Source organism: Leiobunum rupestre, chromosome 2 (assembly GCF_980474605.1).
Source record: "Leiobunum rupestre chromosome 2, qqLeiRupe1.1.hap1, whole genome shotgun sequence".
Lineage (NCBI taxonomy): Eukaryota > Metazoa > Arthropoda > Arachnida > Opiliones > Sclerosomatidae > Leiobunum > Leiobunum rupestre.
In genome coordinates, this window is record NC_143385.1 from 84,905,576 (window position 1) to 84,926,794 (window position 21,219).

At 40.2% G+C, this 21,219-nt stretch overlaps 2 protein-coding genes across 3 annotated transcripts in view; both read right to left on the reverse strand.

The window, feature by feature from the left end:
- LOC149959855 (cytochrome P450 1A4-like) overlaps window positions 1–4,162 on the reverse strand; it is a 27,361-nt gene extending 23,199 nt beyond the window's left edge. The window contains exons 1-2 of the mRNA XM_090166567.1: window positions 4,041–4,162; window positions 1,231–1,335 (exon numbers count right to left, since the gene is read on the reverse strand). Of these exons, the coding sequence (XP_090022693.1) occupies window positions 1,231–1,335; window positions 4,041–4,071 (136 nt within the window). The 5' untranslated portion in view covers window positions 4,072–4,162. The remainder of the gene's footprint in view (window positions 1–1,230; window positions 1,336–4,040) is intronic.
- On the reverse strand, window positions 4,137–21,209 carry LOC149959857 (cytochrome P450 2F2-like). Of its 2 annotated transcripts, none has more exons than XM_090166566.1 (6): window positions 21,124–21,209; window positions 17,714–17,897; window positions 17,467–17,649; window positions 12,129–12,222; window positions 10,372–10,524; window positions 4,137–4,437 (listed from the first exon to the last, which is right to left on the reverse strand). In XM_090166566.1, the coding sequence occupies exons 2-6, from the start codon at window positions 17,847–17,849 to the stop codon at window positions 4,137–4,139; spliced, it is 867 nt and encodes a 288-aa protein (XP_090022692.1). In that variant the 5' UTR covers window positions 17,850–17,897; window positions 21,124–21,209. The 2 variants fall into 2 exon arrangements, with proteins under 2 accessions (XP_090022692.1, XP_090022691.1); XM_090166565.1 differs by lacking the exon at window positions 21,124–21,209 and adding an exon at window positions 18,100–18,145.
- Window positions 21,210–21,219: the final 10 nt, after the last annotated feature.

The window sequence follows — 21,219 nt, forward strand, 5'->3', positions numbered from 1 at the left end:
TCCTATAATAAGAAAAGCATTAAAACAAAATATTACTCGATATTTAGTTCTATTGTAGAACTTACAAAATAGATGGCTCATTTTCATTTACAGTGTTCTGTTTCCTTTCTTTTAAAGGTTTTGTAATTTCAATATCCGCTTTATTCTTCTGTTGTTTTGATTTTTTTCTTGCTGGGTTTTCCTTATTCAATCTGCAATTTCAACATAAATTTCATCAGGAAATACTATTACATAAATTATTATTTAAAATACTTATTTCACGAAATTAGATTGGTTACTAACGTTTTTCCAGGTTCTTCATTCTTTGTTTTTTCCTTAACCTTATTACATCTTCCACCACTTGTTGAGCCTAGGCTTATTATCACAGGTTTTTTTTTTCATCTTAATATTTTGGTAAAATTTTAATTAATATCATTTTAAAGTATAAATTTCTTTTAATTAAGTTCTTAACTTTGACTAGATTGCTTGGTTCCAACGGTTCATTTCCCAACAACTCAAATGTATGATCACTGAACATTTCAATTTTAACGTGGATAACATTAAGCAAACTATTTAGTCGGTAGTGAGCAAACAGACGAACGCGAAATTCCCCTGAGAATTTTCACCCCTCCCAAACTTTCCAACTGATACACTTTTCGCGCATGCCCGTTTGCCATTTCCGGCCGGTAGCAGATTTTCACCGATAGAGGGTTAACAGCAATCGTTTCTGCGTTTTTGCTTCTGTGGGATCTTGGATTAATTATAGTAGTGCCTACCTGGATATATCACTTGGAGAAAAACCTGACAAGCAAATGGCTTTTACGACAGCAGCGCTGCTTCGGAGAATTTCCGAAACTCCCGTAACACGTAGCCTTCTACAAGGCAGAACCTGTAACAAACACTTAGCAAATGCACGCGGAATGCTAGAGTGATATATCCAGGTAGGAACTACTATTATTTATCCAAGGTGGGATATCCCTGTGTTTAGTTAATCCAAGCTGTAAGCCTTGTGTCGAATAGAAGTTCACTAACCTTCTGTAATCTTTTTAAGCCATTTAAATACGTGATTCTACGCTGAACTAAAGTAGACCAGTTTTCCGCAAAACACGGCAATAATAGAGGTTTCTTAAATCCGTTTTTAAACTATTTACTAAGTGAGTGTCCTTCACTTCCTTTTTACACACGGCAGGCAGACAACGAATTTGAACAAAGCTCAACGTCTTACATTCGCTAAATGAATAAAATACGGACCTATGTTTTGGTCGATTTCTTCCCTTATTCTTTTCTGAATATTTTGGTAGTAGGCCAAAAGAATGATCAACCATTTTAACGTGGTTGTCGTGGTCTCCGTTCCAGCTACAACGAAACAAGATAAAGCAACCGTTAATGAAGAAAATATACGTACTGTAAGAAGCAATAAATTAGCAGCTGCAACTACTCGGCCTATTTTTTGAAATTATTAAGCATAAACTAGTAAATAGTAAGTAATATACTATAGAGACAGATACTTCATGGTTTAAAATAAACTTGTATTAAAAAAGAATATTGGGGAAGCTTTTCGAGCACACTCGCTCCTTTTCAACCCTTAGCTCGAAAAGCTTCCCCAATATTATTTTTCAATAAAAGTTTATTTTAAACCATGAAGTATCTGTCTCTACAGTATATTACTTACTAGTTACTAGTTTAAATTAACCATGGTTAAATTTTGCGTTTATGGTTAAGCATAAATGGTGAGTTAATAAGAACCACCTGTGGACTGCATTGCAAATGGTACTAATTGTTTCACGTCCACGTATCGTCCTGGCCAAAAACTAAATTTGGGAATTCGATTTGTTACGTGAGACATTTGAAATCGCAAGCTTATGAAAAAATCTTAACAGATTTCAATGAAATATAGTATACGCGAATTTAGAAGTACTATAGTTTTGAACTTTGACCTGAAATATTTCAGGTGTAAAGTCACGCAAATAGTCTAATGCGTAGGAGGGTTGTGGCAAGCCCTTCACCCACGCGAGCCAACAGCTCCCTACACTCACTATTACCATATATAACATAATTGCTCATAAGTGTGCCAGAAATAACTTTTTCTCAATGAGACTATGGGTACGTTCAGTAACAGTCACCGAAAAAACCCGATTGATTTGATATTTTCCACCGATGAGCTTTTTCGTTATAATGACGTCGTAAGTTGCTGAACGCTTTTATTCAGTCATCGGTGTTTTTTAAAATGGCGTAGCTTTTACAGTAGTTTTATGTCAGTAATGACGTCAGTCATCGGAAAAACCGACTCTTCCAGCCGATGACTTCGGTGAGTAACCGATGACTATCGTGACGTCAAAACCGGAAACGCGACAAAGCGTACAGTAGGAAACCGATGTCACCGATTAGTAATCGGCGAGTCCGATGAGCGCTGCTGAACGTACCCCTTGTTGCAAGGATATGACGTAATTGACGTCACTTCCCAGTCGATTACGGTTTTATCGTCATCAAAACTAGTTCTGGCGGGGAGGGAAGGAAGTTAAAACCAGTTTTACGCGAAGTTGGTATGTATTTTCTTTGGTGGCTGTGAAATAAGGTCTCATTAAAATTTTTATTACAGAGATGTTAATCAGATGCACACTTATGAGTAATAATGTTACATATGCTATTACCGTTAGCCTCAAGTTCTCAACAAGTTTTGATGGAAAAAACTCGGATAAAAACCCCTTTTACCAATGGGGAGATTTGAACTTGCAAACTCAACGAAGGAGTTGTTGCGAGTTTTCACCCAGTACTACATGCTGGGATCAAACCCGGCTCCTCTTGCAGCGAGGCGAAAGTGCTAAGCACTCTGCCACCCCAGTATTCGATAAAGAAAATCAAATGAGCCGGAAGTAAGCGTGTCAGCGACACTTCACTGGAATGACTAGATACCAATACCGATCAAACGATGAAAGTTTTATTGAGCGCCGTTCCAAAAGAATCGACGTTTCGCGTTGACCCATTCGCAGCCAAATTCGCCGAATTTCCATGATGGTGGACGAGAGCCACCCATTTATTAATATCAGTGGTGCGGCGTTACCACGGTTACATAGAGGAAATTAATACCAATTGAACGACTCATCAATGAAATTTATATTTAGTGCTGTCATGAATGTATTCATTTCAACCATGAATATCTAACTGCATTAGGTAGTCTAGCCTTAGTCGCTAGGGTGGGAGGGGCTTAGTTATTATGACGTCGGTCACGCGCCACCACTCAAAAATTGTATTGAAGGGCAACGGTTTGAAACATGAATAGCTTTCAGGGCCAAGGCTTAGAGCTAAATTTAGTTTCTAAAATTTTTGATTGAATGAAAATATGTAGGAATATTAATAATAAATGTTGTAAAAGTACAGGTATTTTTCTAAGAATCACGAGTTATTTTCTTCGCCGGTCAAATCACGCAATTCCGGAAACGTTTTGTGGATCCAGTCCACGACAAACTCCTATCTCCTGATTGTCCCAAGTGATTACATAAAACGCAGAAAGGCACTGGCCATCTTAGTCCCGTATAGTAGAAAGGGTACTGATATAGTTCGATAATCATGGTTGATATTAATACACTAATGAAGCCGTTGAGGAGAAATCGATGTTTCGCGGGGACATAAAAAACAGCCTCTTTCCCCTCTATTAGACTAAAAAGAGTTGTTACACGACTGATCAACAACCTTACGCTCACTCGGGCCGCGTTCAGTGACGCTCAACGGAGGGGAAATTGCGAATTAACCGTTGATCTCCGTTTGCAATCGTGACGCCACGCTTTTTAACGATTGTTGTCAATTTTATAAAATATCGTCTGTCGTGTCGTCCGCAACTAGCCTTCCCGCGTGCTGTGACGTCACGATTGCGTTTATCAACAAAATAAGCGGCTCTTCCAGCCTCTTATTTCGTTGACTCTCCGTTTGTAAACGTGACGTCAATCCCGGAAGTGAAAAAAGTCGTACAGTAGCGACCGTTTGCTGTTACTGAACGCGGCCTCGACCTCGTAGTTGCATCGCATATTCAACGAACTCCTAGTGTTTGTGTCGATTAACCTTACCAAGAAATAAAGCTCCAATGATTTTAATCATGTTATCGTCATCCAAATATTTCTTAGCATCGTTTTCATCTTCTTCGGCTTCCAAACCCGCAGTGATCACGGCGTCCGAGAAGTTGCGGATTTCACCTGCGTAAATGTTCCATATTTATTTTTCGAAGGCCTTACCATAATCACAAACTCGCCTTTCTGATAGGTCTCTTTATTTTCGTGATATTTCCTGGCCACGATTTCCCCAAACGCTTTAAAAGTGTTTTTGAATTTCAAATCTCTGGCGTAATACAAGATGAGCAGCAACGTCGAGATGTCTCCGGGCGTGTTTCCTCCCAACTCTTGCATGACTCTCGTGTACATCTGAATTTTCTCGATATCCTCATCACTAATGTTGTCCGACTCGGTACTGGAAAACGAAAGTATATTTTGTACCACTACCTACATAATTAATCAAGACCCGTGCATACTCGTAAAAAAATTAAAAAAAATTGTCTTTCTTTGCCGCAAATTCCCGCTAGGTGCGCATGTACGTCGAATCTACTGCTCAGGAATGGTCTATAGCATAGGCCATGGTAATAAATCACGTAGGCTACGGCCGGTCATGGACCAAGAATTTAAGGGGACTCACTGTTCTCGATATTTTGAAACGTTAGGCGTGGCCTAAATCGGAAGGCTTACTAAGGTACATCAGTCGCTTTGAACTGTCTCAAGAATTCTGTTCAACTATCATTGCGAGAATCTTAGCGGACAGTACGTGCATGGTACGTGCGACTCGTGCGAGAAAGTTACGTTAGGCTTAGTTCATTATTTTTTTAAGTTTAGAAATGAAACGGATTCCAGTGAATTTGATTAAAAAACCTCAGCCATATGCGGCTTACTGGTTATTTTTACTTAACACAATGGTTAATTACCATTACTTAAAAACTTTTAAAGGCCCAATTTAAAAGATAAAGGGTCTAAAACTTACCAAGCCTAATCATTTAACCGACAACAACGGCACCATTTATTTTGTCAAAATTGAACGTGAATGCTCCAGCTTCTCTACGAAACTATGCCGGAAATCAACTTCAGCTACGCAAAGCTTGTCAACATGGAATTAAAATTATCTGTGATTTTCCTATTCTCAGTATTAACGCATGATTTTTAAAGCCTAAACAGTGAGTCCCCTTAGATTATTGGTCCATGGGCCGGTAGTGGCTGCATCGAAGCTTCGTAGGACGGCGTTTCAAGAATAAAATTAAGTATTTTTTTTATAAATTTCAATATTCATATTACCATATTTTAAAATCTAAATAATAGTTAACCTAGATCAATTGTTTAAAGTTTAAATTTTGGCCATTTTTACAAGTAAAACTTTCGAATAAAGACTTAAGAAAATCTTTATCTTTTAATGCCAATTTATACAGGGTGTCTCAATTTGCTCGATCAGGCCATTTTTCTCAAAATGTATTTATGCTAGGGTTCTGAAATTTTCAAGGTTTATTTATTAGGTATGGAAGGCTTTGGTTACTAAATTTCAGAAAAATTTAACGATTTTGTGGCGTTTTGGAAAATTTATTTTGTCACCGGTAGGTGTCACGCAAAATGTTTCAATAGAAAAGTTGTAGGGCATAGTCGAAAGTGTAAAAATAATTTTGGTTCGGTTGAAAACGACATATTTTTCACTGAGTTTGGAGGTCGGGGGAAAAAACAAGTTGTACTAGCAGGCAATAGCCTTTAACGAATTGTAGGTAACATCAGTGGCGTCACCAGGATTTCAAAACTGGTGGCGCTTTAGCCATAAGCACTGGTCAGGGGCGTCTCTTTGAGTGATATGGGACTCCCTAAAAGCTTTATAAAGCTGAAACGTTGAGGCTGACTAGGAAAAATAAAATTTTTGATGCCCATTTTTATTTTGAAGAAACTTTTCGCCAAGTGAATTGGAAAGATTCTGAATTTTAGGAGGCGCTTTTCGGAAATTTTAGGTGGCGCTTCAGAATTTTTTAAGGTGGCTCAAGCGCCGCCTAAAACACCCTAGCGACGCCACTGGGTAACATGCATTTCAGTTATAAGATTTCGAAAAATAAACAAATAATAATTAGCCCAAGTGACAAATGTTTTTTAATGACTTCTACAAAATGTTTTCAAAATGCCACCTTCTGATGCAATGCACAAATATGCACGATGTTGCATATTGCGAAATGCTCCCCGAACCATTTCTGGAGTCATCCGGCGACATGCTTCGATGATTCTTTGTCGTAAATCTTCAACGCTCGTCACAGGTGTTTGGTATACGTAGTCCTTTACGAATCCCCATAGAAAAAAGGTCCAGTGGTGTTAGATCAGGGGATCTTGCAGGCCAACGAACAGGACCAGTTCTTCCGATCCATCATCCAGGAAACTCGTCGTTTAGATATGCAACCACGTCACGATATTGGTGAGGTGGCGCCCCATCTTGCTGGAACCAGATGGTCTGTACTCGGCCAGAGGAATGTCGTCCAACACGTTGGATATTTCATTTTGAAGGAACTCCCCAAGTAGTTTTGACCGTTCAGACGATTTGGCAGGAATAACGGCCCAATAATTCTGTCACCTAACAGACCAGCCCACACATTTAAGCGAAACTGCACTTGGTGGCGGTGAGGAAGTCCCCAGTGTGGATTCTCGTAGTCCCACATATGTTGGTTTTGACGGTTGAAAGGCCCATCTCTTCCGAATGAACATTCGTCGGACATCAGTAGTTGATCGTGAAAATCCTGGTGTGCGTCAGCCATGAGGCAAAACCAATTGCAGAAGTCGAGTCGGCGCTGTTTATCACCGTCATGCAGTCCTTGGTGAAGTGTCGCTCGATAAGGATGAAAATGGTGTCTTTTGAGTGTTCTCCAAACGTAGTTTCGATCCAACCCTAAGTCAAAGCTGGCAGTCCTGACGCTTGCTCGAGGATAGGCGACGAAGTAGGCAAGTATGGTGTTTTCCATGTCGATGTCCTGGAGACCACGACCACGAAACCTCGGATTGATATTACCCCAGTTGTCGAAGTCGCGGACCACTCTAAGAACCGTCGTATGACTTGGTCTGCAATTGGGAAATCTGCGTCTAAATAACTGACTTACTAGAGTAGCATTACGACGACCTTCTCCGTAAAATAATTCTAGCATGTGAGCGAGCTGATCTCGAGTGTAAAGGGGCACACTGGACTACAATCGGCCAAGCTGAGATAATGTTTTAACTTTGAAATGTAAACGCTTTAAATACTACTCGGACAATTGATATTTCACGTTAAAAAACAACAAAAGAAAAATAAGCGTAATTTTTGGTCTACAAATCTTTGTTTGATGATCTTACTCGTAACCACGTCGAAATGGAAGACGCGGTCTTTGTCTACTTTGTCTAATTAGGTGTTGAACCTAATAATTTTCTTTAACAATAACTTTTTGCAGATCTGATTATTAACTACATAGCTGAAAGCATAAGTTCCCTAAAATAAATGTACATGTGTGTTGTGATTACGTACGATTGTTTACGTTAAAGGCTATTGCCTGCTAGTACAACTTGTTTTTTCCCCCCGACCTCCAAACTCAGTGAAAAATAGATCTTTTTCAAACGAACCAAAATTATTTTTACACTTTCGACTATGCCCTACAACTTTTCCATTGAAACATTTTGCGTGACACCTACCGGTGACAAAATAAATTTTCCAAAACGGCACAAAATCGTTCGATTTTTCTGAAATTTAGTAACCTAACAAATAAACCTTGAAAATTTCAGAACCCTAGCATAAATACATTTTGAGAAAAATGGCCTGATCGAGCAAATTGAGACACCCTGTATAGTTAGTTGTTTTACTTAGAAAATTGCCAAATAGATACAAGCTAACTAGTATTTCGATTTTAAAATAATATAATATAAATATTGAGCTTTATAAAAAAAAATACTTAAACGCCGTCCCTTTTTTTGAGCAAACTTATGGTGTCGGCCAAAGACCTTAGACACCAAATAAACGCTACCCTACGAAGCTGCGATTCAGCCACTACCGGCCGTAGCCTACCATGGCCTTTGCTATAGAATAGGCCGGAGCAGTAGATTCGACGTATCTGCGCACCTAGCGGGAATTTGTGGCGAATTCGAAAGACTAGGAAATGTTTTTTTTAGCATGCACGGGCCTTTATTAATTACGTGGGTAGTATTTATACATTCTGTGGGATTACGAGAATAATTATTTCAACTTCGGGAGAATAACTATGTTCAGAAGGATATGTGGGCATCATGGTCTAATTTACCCCGCCACGGAAGACGTCAGATTTAGGGAACCAATAAGATACCGGGCTGATTTGATTTGTTTTAAAGGGGGGGGGGGGGGGGGGAGCTTACTGTTCAAGCCCGTGGGTGTTTGGGGACAACGATTAAAATAGTCTCAACAGTAATTTTTCCGTAGCATAAATAAATACATTTTTGATTGAATTTAGCACCAGAAATATGATGGTTCATTGCACCGCGAACTTCCTCTTAGATCTGCGCAGGGGCAGTGAACATTTACGAGAGTATAAAAAATGCTTACAAATTTGGAGTTGTAATTGTGAAGGCAGTCACTTAATTTCAAATTCCCCTTTTCACACCGTGTAAAATCTGCTCTACTTTACAGCACGATAGAACGAATCATCTAGGCCACTAAAACTAAGCTTGAAGGAACGCCCGCGGTAAAGGCGCAAGTATTGGTATTTTGCATGACGCAGTAGGTATAGAGGGTTCTACAGACTTTTCATTCTAAATGCAATAATTAGCGCCCCTTGCGGCCAAAGCATGAAATTCGTTTGTCCGCTATCAAGTGTCGTACCGTATTCTAAATCGAACGTAACTAGCTCCAGTTATCCGTAATACAGAAGCCTATAATAAGAGAACCCTCTAACTCCCTATACCACCAACGTAAAACTTTTGAAACGTCCTGTTTTCGACACGAAGAAAAGAAGAAATGAACGCAGCAAATCTAGGGAGCGCTATATTTAGTCTTTAATTGTAGCGAAAAAGTAGTTTGCGCTCCAAAACGTTGGTTGGCAAACCTGAAACATAGGTATAGATCATCCTTGGTTTAAGACGGGGAAGGCATAAGGTTTTTCAAAGCGTATTGAGATAATTATACGGAGAATCACGATTATTGTTCATTAGCATGTATATTTCGGATAGCATATAATACTTTTAACATTTATTACCTTTATAATGTCGAAATTACCAAGTTCAATCAAAACGAGGCGAGTCTCTCAAAATTTCAAATCCCCAGCAAAATCCTACGAGCTAAAATGTAAAGAATCGTCTGCATTTTTCAAATGTTTTCTCCGCTACTGCTCGCGTATGAATCGAGGTGCTATCCAATCATTCCAATGTTTGAAATTTGGTACATCTGATTTCAGATTTTAAGTGATTTCAATATTTAATTGATTAAAGTTATTAAAGCTACTAAATTAACGTGATTTCAATATTTAATTGATTAAAGTTATTAAAGCTACTAAATTAACGTGATTTCAAGTGATTTCAATATTTAATTGATTAAAGTTATTAAAGCTACTAAATTAACGTGATCTCAAGTGATTTCAATATTTAATTGATTAAAGTTATTAAAGCTACTTAATTAACGTGATTTCAAGTGATTTCAATATTTAATTGATTAAAGTTATTAAAGCTACTAAATTAACGTGATTTCAAGTAATTTCAATATTTAATTGATTAAAGTTATTAAAGCTACTAAATTAACGTGATTTCAAGTGATTTCAATATTTAATTGATTAAAGTTATTAAAGCTACTAAATTAACGTGATTTCAAGTGATTTCAATATTTAATTGATTAAAGTTATTAAAGCTACTAAATTAACGTGATTTCAAGTGATTTCACTGCTGATTTGTACACCTGTAGTCCCTCGGTATGAATATATCGAGAGGACTATATTTTCTGGCCACATACCGCCTTAACAAATCTGTATCCCTCCGAATACCTCTAGTTCGAAAACGAGGCGTTTCACGATTTTCGGTGAGTTAAAGGCTTCTCTTATTATAGGCTTCTGCTAATATTTAACAAACCTGGTGACGCAAACGTGAAATTATTTGTACACCATTAAATAGGGAACTTTATACTCTCTTTAAAGGACTAGGGTTTTGTACGGTAGGAAAAATAGGCCTTTCCATAAATTCGCTACGACGGCCAAGCTTGTTCTTGAGAGAATGCAGTCAAATCTATGGACAAATTCAAAAGCTTTCTTTAGTAGGAGAGCTGGGGAAGCATTGTAGAAGTGATAAAAAAGCCCCCTTAGTTTATGGAAATGCCTATTCTCGTCTGTTCAAATGAAAATTCCTGCGCGTAGAGTAACTTTACCCGAAAGCAGTTTCGGAAATGATGTTTATGATCAGAGCTTGAAGATCGGATGACGGATCAAACGGTTTCCCTTCGTGGCTCAACATCTTATCGATCATTTGGCCCGTGCTGTGGTTCACTAACTCGGCCAGCGTTTCTCCATCAACAAATTTTCTGTCTTGGCAGTTGGTGACAATTAGTGCATTTTTAAAATAAGTAATACAACCCATTATTTATTCAGGTTAACAGAAAATATGTGGGTACGTCTAGTGATTTCTGGAAGTTAAACCACGCCCCTTTGCCCTTTCTCGTATAATTTATCTTCCGGGAATCATGGCAATGGAGGCTACAGATTCCGCTTCATATTCTCCGATTAACCTGAATGCATTCAACGAAGTGCTTCCCACCGATTCTCAGATAAAGGTTGAGTTATCTGAACAGAGTTAGTAAGAACCATAGATCATACAGGGTGTCCACTAAAAAACTAAAAGTAATAAATAACTGAGTACGTTTTATTTTAATTAAAATTTCTATGGAACATTCCTCGTGCATGGGGACATTTACTAGTCTACCATGTCTACAAGGCCATTCAAAAACTATCGCGAGAACCGTTCGGTTTACGGATTTGGTTCCAAATAGAAAGTTGTTGCTCGCCATATTATTAGTTCAAATGACTTTGATTTGACCGAATTTGACCAATCAAAAGCCGATAAATTGAAGGTTAATGAATTCAACTTGTTTGATATTAAAATAATCTGATTAGTTTTAATGTGACTAAATCAAATAAATACTGAATAGTTCACAACGGTTCAATTATGCCACCGTTGCCTACGATAAATGCTGGAGCTCTTTTAACGACGGAGTTGATAGTGTTGTTCATCATTTCAATAGGCGATTCTGAAAAATAATATCGACAAATACATGTACAAAAGAGTTAATTTATTGGGAGCACGCTCTTGATGGAAATTAACTCTTTTGTACCAGCATGCATCGTAGCCAACGGTGGCATGATGGAACCGTTGTAAACTATTCAGTATTTATTTGATTTAGTCACATTAAAACTAATCAATTATTTTATTATCAAACCGTGAATTCATGAAACTTCAATTTATCGGCTTTTGATTGGTCAAATCCAAGTTATTTGAACTAATAATATGGAGAGCAACAACTTTCTAATGGGAACCAAATCCGTAAACCCAACGGTTCTCGAGATAATTTTTTAATGACCTTGAAGACATGGTTCAAGGTTATTCAATTTTACACTAGTAAATGTCCCCATGCACGAGGAATGTTCCATAGTAGTTTAAAAAAATTTCAAAAAAAACGATTTTGAGTTATTTATTATTTTTCGTTATTTAGTGGACACCATGTATATCAGATTATCCGCAATTTACTACTAATCTGAATTCATCTTAAACTAACAGATACACGGGGTACAGATTTAAGATGCCTCGAAATTATCAATTTTATAAATCGCCTGATTAAATTCTTTTCGAAATTTTAATCCCTGTTTAGTTTGATTTGTTTCGCAGAAAATTAATACTAAACGTATAATCCAGATAACTGATGAGCTGGCTGAATCTGATGAGAATAACTAAAGCGGATCAGTTCATATCGGTTACTTGAGATATAATGAATCAGATTACTCGGTGAGCGGAATATCAACGATTAATTCGATCCGACTACCTGATCTTCAAATATCTCAAAATTACTACCTGAATAACCTGATCAGTTGGTCGTTGGAAGCACTAGTTCAGCGAAAGTTTCAAAAATCGTACCTGATGGCTCCGGCAGCAACCTTCCTACTGACCTCCCAGTTCCGGTTATTCGGTTCGAATGCTATTCCAACGAAGCTATTTCGCATGTGGTTTACTGGGGTTAATAATAAGAAAAATAATCATCAGTTAGGCTAATACCCAAGGCACCACCATAGGCCTAAGTCAACTAGCGACTTGTAAAGTCAATATTTATTTCCATAAAATCCTCGTCGACTGTCTGGCCTCCTGCCGAACGTTACTGCCAGAACTTTGACAACACCTTTGGCAATCTAATTCATAACTGGTTTCAGTGGCGTAGCCAGGATTTAGTTTCGGGGGGGGGGGGGGGCACGCCATTGAAAAACAAGTAAAAAAATAAAAATATTTGTACGTAAGACCATACGTTTCGGGGGGGCATGTGCCCCCTATGCCCTCCCTGGCTACGCCACTGACTGGTTTTAAGTCCAGTAGTAGTAGCACAAACTATATATTTGACTTTGACATGGAGTTTCTAGAAACATCTATGGCCAGTGGCGTAGGAGGGTGGTGGCCAGCCCTACATGCCGCGCGACATAACAGCTCCCTACACTTACTATTACCGTTAATTTAATTTGGTATAAGAAATGAAACCCGGGTTTTTACGTGCTACCACATTGATGCCACCTAGGAGCAACAAACACAAGGAGAACGCAGCTAGCTTTTAATTACGCTAAGGCAATGTTGTGTACAAATTTTCTTTTAATGAACCTTAATGCTGAACGTTTTACGGGCGCGGGGAAGACAATTTTAGTATTTTCCCCTTCCAACGGCAGCAGGCGCTAAAGCGTCTAACCAATGAAAAACGTACACAAGAAAATCCACGACTTTTGACGGGTTGCGTTCTCCTTGTGTAGGGTGCTGTGTTTGTTGTTCCTAGATGCCACAAAGGTAGTTTCTTTAATGAAAGCTTGTTTCCGGTAATATGACGTAAATTACGTCAGTTCCGATCCGTGACGAAAAACTCGTCATCGACTTTGTAGAAAGCTAAGGAAGCAGAATTCCCGAGGCGTTTTTGACCTACACAAAAAATTAGCTCGTGCCTCGCGATCACGAGATTTTGTTTCCATGGTAATCAGTGACGCATTATCCATAAGGCTCGAGATGTATAATCGTAAGATTATAATTACTGGTCAGGTCCATGTTTTCCGCGTGTTAAATTTCTACTGAGCGCCAATTCCATAATGAACACAAAGTGTTGATGGAATTCAGACTAGAGATGAGTCTTGGTCCCGCTAAAGGCGGGCTTACCCGAACCGACCAGACCCGAGCTCGCCTCGAAGCGGGTTGAGTTTTCGATATCGAAGTTTTTGGCGGGTCGGGTCGCGTCGGGTTTAATTTTGTAAATTTTTTTCGGGCTGGGCTGGGTCGGGCTTTTTTTTTAAACAGGTTGGGTCGGGTCGGGTCGGGCTTTTTACATAAAACTGACCAGGTCGAGTCGGGCTTTTTATATGGGTTAACGGTAATAGTTAGTGTAGGGAGCTGTTGGCTCGCGTGGCATGAAGGGCTAGCCACCACCCTCCTACGCATTGTGACCCGGCCACCTGAATTAATGGCTTTAAAAGTCGCATGATGACTTAGGCCTTGGGTGGTGCCAAAAAAAAAGAAAAGATATATTAGTGATCGGGCCTTCAAGTTTCTCTACATACAGAAAGCGATTTAATTCATTATCACGTGTCTTAAGAGCTCCAAGCGCCATCTACTGACAAAATTTAAATCTGGGAGGCCACATGAGCATTTAGTACAAGCGTATAAAACATAAAAAGTTTTTCGGGTCGGGCCGGGTTTCAATTTTATCGGGCCTGTTCAGGTCGGGTTTCAAATTTTAAAAAATTTATAGGGCCGGGTCTGGTCGGGTTTTCGAAATGATTAATTTTGGGGGGCGGGTCGAGGCGGGTTTTCGAAATGAATAATTTTGGCGGGGCGGGTCGGGTCAGGTTTTCGAAATGAATACTTTTGGCGGGGCGGGTCGAGGCGGGTTTTCGAAATGAATAATTTTGGCGGGGCGGGGCGGGACGGGTCGGGTCGGGTTTTCGAAATGATTAATTTTGGGGGGCGGGGCGGGACGGGTCGGGTCGGGTTTTCGAAATGATTAATTTTGGGTCGGGTTTCAATTTTGTATTTTTTAATCGGGTAGGGCTTTAAAACTAGCCGGCCCGACTCATCTCTAATGCAAACGTTATTAAGCCTAATACGCGCTCGTTTCCTCGTAGTCATTGTAAATGCGTGCCGGGAACCGAGGCTAGATAATTTCCGTTCAATTTTCTCGCCAGAAGCGCTTATCTTTTTCGGTATGAGGTCAATTCTAGGTCGCATTGCTATCAGAAATTATATCAACTGCAACACTTATGGGACATAAATTATAATAGACTTTTGTATTAACGTTTCGGTCAGATTTCTATTCGAGAGATTTTTTTGTACCCTAGCCAACAAAACAGATTCCTATCTTGGTAACATATCCTAACCTAACCCTACCTAACCTAACCTAACGGGACGGGTCGGGTCGGGTTTTCGAAATGATTAATTTTGGCGGGGCGGGTCGGGTCAGGTTTTCGAAATGAATAATTTTGGCGGGGCGGGTTGAGGCGGGTTTTCGAAATGAATAATTTTGGCGGGGCGGGGCGGGACGGGTCGGGTCAGGTTTTCGAAATGAATAATTTTGGCGGGGCGGGGCGGGACGGGTCGAGGCGGGTTTTCGAAATGAATAATTTTGGCGGGGCGGGGCGGGACGGGTCGGGTCGGGTTTTCGAAATGATTAATTTTGGCGGGGCGGGTCGAGGCGGGTTTTCGAAATGAATACTTTTGGCGGGGCGGGTCGAGGCGGGTTTTCGAAATGAATAATTTTGGCGGGGCGGGGCGGGACGGGTCGGGTCGGGTCGGGTCGGGTTTTCGAAATGAATAATTTTGGCGGGGCGGGGCGGGACGGGTCGGGTCGGGTCGGGTCGGGTTTTCGAAATGAATAATTTTGGCGGGGCGGGTTGAGGCGGGTTTTCGAAATGAATAATTTTGGCGGGGCGGGTTGAGGCGGGTTTTCGAAATGAATAATTTTGGCGGGGCGGGGCGGGACGGGTCGGGTCAGGTTTTCGAAATGAATAATTTTGGCGGGGCGGGGCGGGACGGGTCGAGGCGGGTTTTCGAAATGAATAATTTTGGCGGGGCGGGGCGGGACGGGTCGGGTCGGGTTTTCGAAATGATTAATTTTGGCGGGGCGGGTCGAGGCGGGTTTTCGAAATGAATACTTTTGGCGGGGCGGGTCGAGGCGGGTTTTCGAAATGAATAATTTTGGCGGGGCGGGGCGGGACGGGTCGGGTCGGGTCGGGTCGGGTCGGGTTTTCGAAATGAATAATTTTGGCGGGGCGGGGCGGGACGGGTCGGGTCGGGTCGGGTCGGGTTTTCGAAATGAATAATTTTGGCGGGGCGGGTCGAGGCGGGTTTTCGAAATGAATAATTTTGGCGGGGCGGGGCGGGTCGGGTCGGGTCGGGTTTTCGAAATGATTAATTTTGGCGGGGCGGGTCGGGTCAGGTCGGGTCGGGTCGGGTCGGGTCGGGTCGGGTTTTCGAAATGAATAATTTAGGCGGGGCGGGTCGAGGCGGGTTTTCGAAATGAATAATTTTGGCGGGGCGGGGCGGGGCGGGGCGGGACGGGTCGGGTCGGGTTTTCGAAATGATTAATTTTGGCGGGGCGGGTCGAGGCGGGTTTTCGAAATGAATACTTTTGGCGGGGCGGGTCGAGGCGGGTTTTCGAAATGAATAATTTTGGCGGGGCGGGGCGGGACGGGTCGGGTTTTCGAAATGAATAATTTTGGCGGGGCGGGGCGGGACGGTTCGGGTCGGGTCGGGTCGGGTTTTCGAAATGAATAATTTTGGCGAGGCGGGGCGGGACGGGTCGGGTCGGGTTTTCGAAATGAATAATTTTGGCGGGGCGGGGCGGGGCGGGACGGGTTTTCGAAATGAATAATTTTGGCGGGGCGGGTCGGGTCAGGTTTTCGAAATGAATAATTTTGGCGGGGCGGGGCGGGTCGGGTCGGGTCGGGTCGGGTCGGGTTTTCGAAATGATTAATTTTGGCGGGGCGGGTCGGGTCGGGTCGGGTCGGGTCGGGTCGGGTCGGGTCGGGTTTTCGAAATGAATAATTTTGACGGGGCGGGGCGGGACGGGTCGGGTCGGGTTTTCGAAATGATTAATTTTGGGTCGGGTTTCAATTTTGTATTTTTTAATCGGGTAGGGCTTTAAAACTAGCCGGGCCGACTCATCTCTAATGCAAACGTTATTAAGCCTAATACGCGCTCGTTTCCTCGTAGTCATTGTAAATGCGTGTCGGGAACCGAGGCTAGATAATTTCCGTTCAATTTTCTCGCCAGAAGCGCTTATCTTTTTCGGTATGAGGTCAATTCTAGGTCGCATTGCTATCAGAAATTATATCAACTGCGACACTTATGGGACATAAATTATAATAGACTTATGTATTAACGTTTCGGTCAGATTTCTATTCGAGAGATTTTTTTGTACCCTAGCCAACAAAACAGATTCCTATCTTGGTAACATATCCTAACCTAACCCTACCTAACCTAACCTAACCTAACAAAAAGCGATGTAGATCCCAACACAATCAAACTGCTTTATTAGCGCAAAATGTAGGTTAAAATCCCCATTATAACACGGAGAAAAGGCTAGTCGCGCAGAGTTGGGCAAAACTCGGAGTGAATTTGGGCGAGTTAGATCGATTTACAATTTATAACGGGCAAAGACGATTTTAAAGGGGTATGGTGATGGCGTTATTTGTTAGTAGATGGCGCTCTGATAGCAACATGACGTCATAATTTTGATTTTCAACGATTGGTTGAACGTTTTCAGTTTTAGTGGAGAACGGTTTTGTCGAGATTTAAAATACAAAATTAACTTCCCTGATTGGATAGTTTAAAATCGTATTATAGTGCCATCTATGGCGGAGAGTGTTAACTACTGTTAAAATTAATGGTTAATTTAAATTAAAAAATTTATATTTTGAATTAGTACTATAATTTAGTAATTAATTAATAACTTTTTAAAAAGTGTTTTTACATAAACTTTAGAGTGCCGCCATCTACATCAAACATTATTAAATAGGAAGGTACCTCGGGTGGATTTCGCCCCATTTTGAATATTTCTCTGTAGGCAATATGTGAATGCGTCATAGATCCGCTTTCTCATTGGTTTCTTAAACCCTAATCTTCCGACACGATTAAAGGACACCCTTGTGACGTTTTTCCTTGTCAACCTTTCGTGTCGGGTGAAAACTAGCTAAGAATGAATACATGATTGATTATAAGTAGATCTGAAACGAACGTGATCTGATGTCGGTGGGTCTCGAGATGATGTCGTTTCTTCTTTCGATCAGACCCTCTCTGGCGATATTCCAATCAACCACGAACACAAAGGGGTTGTCCGCCATCCAAAGTGTGAAAATCCCTCCGTAATCTTTCTTGAAGTCGGTTATAACGTCTTTGGCGTGTTTGTTCGCTCGGAAAGCTGTTATAAAAAAGACTTTTAAACAAAGGCTTAAAAAATAAATCAAAATTTTCTTCGCATTTACCCAAAATATTCCCCAGGAAAGGAAGCGGAAATGGTCCCGGAGGATATTGCCTGATTCGAATCCATTGTCGCACCAAATAATACGAAAGTAGTCCCAGACAAAGAGCCACTAACCAAGACGTCTCAATGTTTGACATGGCTGACCAAAACGCGTCTAAATTATTCTTATCTTCCCACTAAAGCCCCTACAATTGAATGAAAAAATAATGATAGATTTTTTAGGGTTTCGCTTTAGGCGGAAACCTTGAAGCGCTGAACCGTAGATTCAGTTAATTATTACGGAAACTTTCTGTATAACAATGCGTATATATTATATATATATATATCTCTCTCTCTCTCTTACTAAGAGCAAAAGCGACATAATACCCAAAAGTGTGTCAACCCAACCTGCGTCTTTGCGTCTTTTGAAATACTGAGAGATCTAGTCTCGAAATATGCTACAAAGCCAACTGGGTGGCAATGTACTGGACGCGTCTCTTTGGTCTATGGATTACTTTTTACGTGGCCGGGGTATAACTTTCTTCAGGTTTGTAGTAAAACAATAAATGATACTTTAATTGATAGCCAGTATCAAACTCTCGGTAGCCAAATTATTTTTTCTTAAATCGGAGCCCAAAAAGTTGGTCATTTGCGTATTTTAGTGCTTTTTGTTGATTTTTGTTTTGAAATTTGAATTTCGTACCAATTCAAGATTTAGAATTCAAGCGACATCTATCTCGAAATATGTGATCTTCGACCTTGGAATAAAAGAATTGGCATCCATTCTCTTTCCAGTTATTCGGACTTTCACACCCCCTCTAGAAAGTGCTGTTTTGGTTAAAATTCCATTAGGATTCTATAGCGCGCTTATCAAGTTAATGTACAGGGTGATTTAAATATTGTTTCTCATGAACGAGGTGGTTGATTTTCTGGTGGTAACGTAAATCTTCGGTTGTTAAGATATAGTGCGCTTAAAATTCCATTAGGATTCTATAGCGCGCTTATCAAGTTAATGTACAGTGTGATTGAAATAGTGTTCCTCATTAATGAACCGGGTGATTAATAAATCGAGGTCATGAGTTAAAATTAATGTTTTGTTGTTAATGCAGGGTGATTGAGATAATGCTTCTATTATACGATTTGGTTGAGAAAAAGCTCATTTTCGATAAAATTCCTTTTGGGTTATTATAGTACGTTTATTAAGTTAATTTACAAGGTGATTGAAAATTATTTCAAATTTAAACTTAATATATATTTAATTTATTCGGGGGGATTGTGTGTACTTAAATGTATGTGACGAATTGTTATCTTCTTTTTACTCGCGCATAGAGATTCCTTCTAAAACGCCACACTGGGTGGCACTGAAGTGGCAAAAATTACGATTTTGATGAAGTAAGTAAAGCCTTAAAGCTAAAGGACAGATACCTATACGGGCAAACGTAGCTCTGCCGTAAATCGTTCTCTTCGAAATCTAACCAGTTACGTCATTTGTTAGATAGCCATATCATGAAGGAAGTAGTAATGGGGATATAATTTGTGGGGATCAGAAAAAGGGGACTGAAAACGCTCCTCTGGCTAGGCCATTTACCCGAGAATAAAAGGTATTTTGCTGCAAACGGCGGTAAATTATTTCCTGAATCCCTGTAAATAGTTGTCTCATTTCGCAGTTCGTATTTTAATAACAAAAAAAAAATTACTAATAAGGACTATTCTTTTTCAAATATTCACAGTCTGTAATATCGTTAGAAAACATTTACGGCAGGTGGTTCTTATATGCAATTCGTAAGCACTTTCAAGTGTTATACCTCGGTTGTAAAACTTGTAAAATGGGCAAATATTGCATGTTCGTTAAATGTGGGAGCTCGAAAAACGCCAAGAAACTGTTTTTTATACCTATTCCGAAACCAACATATGATCTTGGATTAAAAACGTTCCAAGATATGATGTTGAACGTTGAAAAAAATGGTTACCAGCTGTAAATCGGACAGTAACTGATGTTAAATCATATCATTACGCGCGTTCTAAACACTTTATTGGTAAGAGTAATGGCAGTGCTACGTCACAAGACGTCACCCATGCTTTTTCCCATTCATAAAAAATTCACGCCAACAATGGCGGCTATGGCCAAAGCTACGGAGTGCGACTACTCTACTCCAGATAAAAAAAATTATTGCTCATTTTATCTTTGTTATTATTGTTTCAGCTAATAAATTCTTTATTGACAGTAATAAGGTTGGATTCTGTAATTTAGTGAATACCGTAAGCTGCTTAAGAATCTAAAATACTTTTATGACAATTACAACAAATGAGAGATAGGTTAAAAAACCGAGTAAAAAACTTTAATATTACAACAAACTTCACGACCTATTTCAAGTTTCCAGTTGGAATCTTATATTCTTAATTATCACAATGAAACTAGCACTCACCGGTAGGGTACACAATAAAAAAAAACTTAATTTTCGGTTCTCACTTTTGGAGAGCTTCAACTTATTCGAGCAACTAAATCTCAAAAGTAATAACAACCCAAAGAAACGGTCGACATTCCGTGCTGGTTCACAAAAACGGGAAATAGCTCGAGGGAGAATATCCCCTTCAACAACGCTGACCGGTATACGCTACACTGTCAACCAGCCTTGGAAATAAGGTTTTTTTTTAAATTGGTCCTTATGACCAATGACCCCCTAGCATATGAATTATTAAACTGGTCCTTATGACCAGTGACCCCCTAGCTTATGAATTATTAAACTGGTCTTATATAAAATGTTGGAATGTCATTTATAAGCCTAAAAAACCTATACTACATGTTTAGAAGTTAGATTATGTTGGTAACATTAACCAAGAATAGTACAATATAGTACTATCTCACCTAAGACTACTACCATAGCCTAGCGTAATTTACCGTATTATCTCTCTTTCTCTAGGCCCCGTAATTCCAGAGTCCCCGGTCCGTTACCGCGTATAGCAGGACGGTAGCCTACCGTACTTGGGGGAAAGCGAGACTAGAGGATTGAGGGTTTGAAGCCAGAGGGGGGTTAGACAGTTCGACTCGTTCTAGGGATGCGAGTGAAGGGACTCTACATATAACCTCGACGTGCGGCCGCGGCGGTATTAAGCGGAGTCGCTGTACATAGAAATCCAGTGAATAGGGAAATCAAAATTGATATAAACCTTGAATTAATAGGTCATCTCTTATTATTTGGAATTATTAAACTGGTCACCTTCTGTTTTTTGGTTATTATTTCGAATTAATAAACTGGACACGGTGACCAGTGACCCCCCAAATTTTGAATAAATAAACTGGTCTGAGCAATTAATTAACTGGTCTTTGACCATCTGACCACCGTTATTTCCAAGGCAGCTGTCAACGATGATATCCTCTCTCTGGCTTGTAAACACTTTCGAAAGTGTAATTTTGATAAATATAAACCCTACCTCCACACACTCCCTGCAATCCACTGTCGAAACTACACTTGTGATAAATACAAACTTTACCTGCACACTCTCTTTAGCAAATTAAGAAATACACTG